Raw genomic sequence first — 4,262 nt, 5'->3', positions numbered from 1 at the left:
AATATTTACTTTACATTGAATGTTTACTGGTATTACATGCTGCCACAATTTGCATCGACATAAATTAATGTTGTTTGCGCCTAAGCCTCACGTAGCCTGATCAGTCTTTGAGATACTTGCTTAGTATCGGCAACATCTCAAAATATATACCAACCAATTAAAGAACAGTCAAAGGAAGAAAATGTCAAGTCAAACAAAATGATTTATAGTCACACTAATATCTGTTTCAATTTATGTAATACATTTTTATTTTTAGGCTATCTACAATGAATGATATGTTGTATATTATGCACAAACTTTAAACCTCCTATCTATTCTTGATGAGATAATCTATAACCACATATAAATATAACATATAAGTTGGACTTATTGATATATAAGTTTTAAAAATAATATAAAATATTAGATTGATCGAATCCAATTTGACTTTAGAGTAACATAAAAGTACTACTTATTGATATATAAATTTTAAAAATAATATAAAATATTAAATTGATCGAATTCAATTTCGCTTCAGAATGATAATTGATTTTCTAAAAAGAAACATGATAGTAACTAATATGGAGAGTAAGATCTTGGAACTTAGTGCCGCCTTTTACCATGAGTCGGCTGTATGATATGACAATGAGCACACTACTTTGTCTTGTTGGAATTCATACACACATTAGGTGTATAGATTAATTGTAAGCTTTCTATTCTTTTGCTGCATAATTATTGCTCCCATGGAGTACTAAATCAACTTTTCAATTAAGACATTACACTATATATAAACCAATTTAATATTTAAAAGTCATCCAGTCATAATATGTCGAATAAAAATAGACCAGTAGTTAATTCTGATTATCGTAGCAGAGACATCAATGGAATGAAGTCTTTATTGTATTGCTTTTTCCATCTATTAAGTATGTAGTAGTATCTTAGGTTGAAACATGAGGATTGTACAAAACAGAGCATAAAAGTAACTTCTATATTCTACCTTTCTACAGAAATGCAAGAACTACAGAACACAGCTAAATTTGGAAATGTACAAACTTTATAAGCCCAATTCCTAGAAGAATATACACCTCCCCTGCATATATTGCCTGCGTATGATGCATGACATGACGCCCAGGCAGATGTGCCTTTAGCGTAATGGCTTCAAGCACAACTTGCATCCGAAGACAGTTTAATTTTGCTTTTGTAATTGTCCACCAAAAAATTCCTGTTCTTCGAATCCAGCATCACGACTCGGTAGACAGGACAATGAGGAGATCCAAATCCAAATTTTGTGTATATAAAGTCTACTGTCTGAATCCCAGATTCAATGTCGGGTTCGGACACTGGATTCCGAATTGGTCAACACAGTTATTCGTATAGGTTTGAGGAAATCCATTTAGGCTCGGTTGGAAGTAACCTGGTCTATCAACCCGTTGATTCCTGATCCCGCTTTCAACTTCTTCATCTAGGTTAATACTTTCAACCTTTGTGTTACCTCGGAAATTTGTAGGATGAACATAAACATCGTTCATAAAATTCATATTGTTATTGTTGTGGTTGTGGATGTTGACGTGACCTTGAGCCTGAGCCTGAGCCTGAACGCCTGGAGCTTGATTTGTGGGGCCCGATTCTGGCATAGGTTTGAGCCCCGCAAGAATGGCCCAATCGAAATTCGCTGAATCCAGGCGTTCGAGGTTGAATTTTTCTGTCTTGAGCGAGTTCAATCTCGGCAAGTTAGTAAATCGATCGTCCATTTCCGGTAACGATTCGAGCATATCGTCGAACTGGGATGACGAAGAAGTCGAATCAGCATGGCTGTATTCATTGCTGCTGTGTAAACCAGACATAAAGGGTTTTGGTCCACTTGAATTCTTCTTATAAATTCGACAGAGAACCCATTCATCTAGCTGAAATGTACAAAAACAAGATGCACATCAGAAATGGCAATAGACAATTGAAAATGGAGTATAATTGCACATTTTGTCCTCCAGTTATTGAGAATTTTGACTTTAGCCTTGGTTTTATCTGACTAAGCAAATTTAACCTCCATCAATTAAAATGTATCTTCTTGGTCACCATGTACATATTCATTATATAATCCTCCATCTATCCCAATTTATGTGATATTCTTTTTTTATTAGAACTTCTCATTTTACCTGTAATGAAATGATTTATAGCCTCCTTAATTTTTATAATTTATTTTGAACCGCAAGCTTTAATCTTCTCTTGAAATCTATGCCCAGTCAAACACGCAGCAATTAAATAGATTAACTATTAATAATTCACTAAATTTGTGATGATGCACAAGAAATGGGAATAAAGGTGCATGTTCTAATTAGTTGAAGGTTCATTAGAATTTGTGAATATTTGAGGGACTAAATTTGCAATTTTTCATGAAAACAAAAAAAGATTAAGTTGCAAAATTACCTTTGAACTCCCATTTTTCCTTGAAGGTTCAAAAAGTCTATATTCATGCATAATCCAATTGGTCTTGGTTCCTTTAGGTGCTTTACCAATATAAAACACAAGAGCCTTCTTAATTCCAACTTTTCTTCCTTGTGATGTTATGACCTTATCAGTACCCGTTGCTTTCCAATAACCCGAACCGGCAACTCTATTCGGTCGAGATCCATTCGGGTACTTTCTATCTCTTGGACTAAAAAAATACCATTCTTTTTCTCCAAATATTGCCTTACCTATACAAATCAAACACAAAATCATCAATTAACAAACTCATTGAATGGTACAAAAAAAAAAAAAAAAAATCGTTTCGTATATTCAAAACTATTTTTATTATTTCATTCAAAAAAGGATGGCTATCAGGGTCTTTATATTCTGAAACCTTAACTTCAAACTTCGACATCTTTCTAAAGCTACAAAAATCTTATTACTAGTATATTTATGACTATAAAAAGTTTCAAGAGTTTACTTCCCCCTCTCCCCAAAGTTATGTGAGACACTTTCATCCCAAAAAGGCATGTTTCTATATATAGAAAAAGATTAAAAGTGAAACTTTTATTTTACTCGTAGTAAAGTTATTTATAATCACACAAATGCCTACGATTCATTTTAGATTACAAATTCAATTTTTTCTTATTTTTTAAACTTCGTGTCGGATCAAAATAGGTTTTTTTCTTCAAATTTGTGCTCAATGAAATGACACAACATGCATTGGAACATAGGGAATAAAACTTGAAACTTACTAGGTAGATCCCAAGGGTCGAATTTGTACAAATCAATTTCTCCAATGATTTGTAGAGAGAAATCATGGCCTGCAACTTTCTTGCACAAATATTGAACTAAAAGCTCCTCATCAGTTGGATAAAATCGAAACCCTGGTGGCAAACTCAATTGCAACAAAGGATCTTTTTCTTGAACACCCATCTTTAGAACTTTTCTATTTTAGCCTAAAGAAACAAATCAAATAGCTCAAAAAAAAAACACAGAGAAAAATGGAAATGATGAGAATAATAATAATAATAATAATAATCAAACTAATTCTCAAATTCCCTAAAGTTTTTTTTCTTTTGGAAATGGGGTATTGTTGGGGTTTATATAATAATATAATATGGACGAAAGTAGAAAATGAGATAAGTATTGTTGTCATTTTCTTAGGACCCATAAAGTCTTGATAGTTCTAAAATGTGGCACGTATAAAAAAGTTAGGCCTTTAGTAGCCGACCTTATCAAGCAGTGAAGACTTGGAGCAAATGCATGAACCTAAGCTAAAGGGTGCCAAAAGTAAAGTAAAAAGTCATTGAGGTCCCCTACTACGTGGCACTCTCTCATGTAGTTCTAGAACAATGGATCTTTGTGTTTGCGCGTGCACTTTTCACCTGAGATAAAAGGGGATTATTATTACTTCGAAGAAACCGATGAAGAGAAAGAGGCAAAGGCTGCTTGAATTTTATTACTCTCACGGTTTCATAATAAGTGATGTTTTTAATTTATGCACAATCTTTAATAAATTATCCATTTCTTAAAAATTATAAGTATTTTTATTAACATATCCTTAATTAATATCTAATAAAATAAGAATTACTTAATGATTCCTAATTATAAATAAGGATAAGTTTAAAAAAATAAGATCAATCTCTTCTTGAAATTCTAAAACATCACTTATTTTGGAACAAAATAAAAAATCGAAAACACCACTTATTATGGAACGGAGGGAGTACTATTCCGTTCATTTTTACTTGTCAATATGAAAAATTAAGAGATAATATATCACTTAATTTATAATTTACCCCTATTATTAACTATAGTCATTTCCCCAATATTGAATT

The 4,262-nt window shown here is 32.4% G+C and overlaps 1 protein-coding gene across 1 annotated transcript; it reads right to left on the bottom strand.

Annotated features, from left to right (window-relative positions):
- Positions 1-857: 857 nt before the first annotated feature.
- On the bottom strand, positions 858-3,510 carry LOC132636495 (NAC domain-containing protein JA2). The gene is made up of 3 exons (XM_060353391.1): positions 3,180-3,510; positions 2,404-2,672; positions 858-1,883 (listed from the first exon to the last, which is right to left on the bottom strand). Exons 1-3 carry the CDS (start codon positions 3,358-3,360, stop codon positions 1,281-1,283), a joined length of 1,053 nt encoding a protein of 350 aa, XP_060209374.1. The 5' UTR covers positions 3,361-3,510; the 3' UTR covers positions 858-1,280.
- Positions 3,511-4,262: the final 752 nt, after the last annotated feature.

The sequence above is a fragment of the Lycium barbarum genome, chromosome 4, assembly GCF_019175385.1.
Source record: "Lycium barbarum isolate Lr01 chromosome 4, ASM1917538v2, whole genome shotgun sequence".
Lineage (NCBI taxonomy): Eukaryota > Viridiplantae > Streptophyta > Magnoliopsida > Solanales > Solanaceae > Lycium > Lycium barbarum.
The sequence above is the reverse complement of the archived record's forward strand: the minus strand, read 5'-3'. Positions and strand labels throughout refer to the sequence as shown.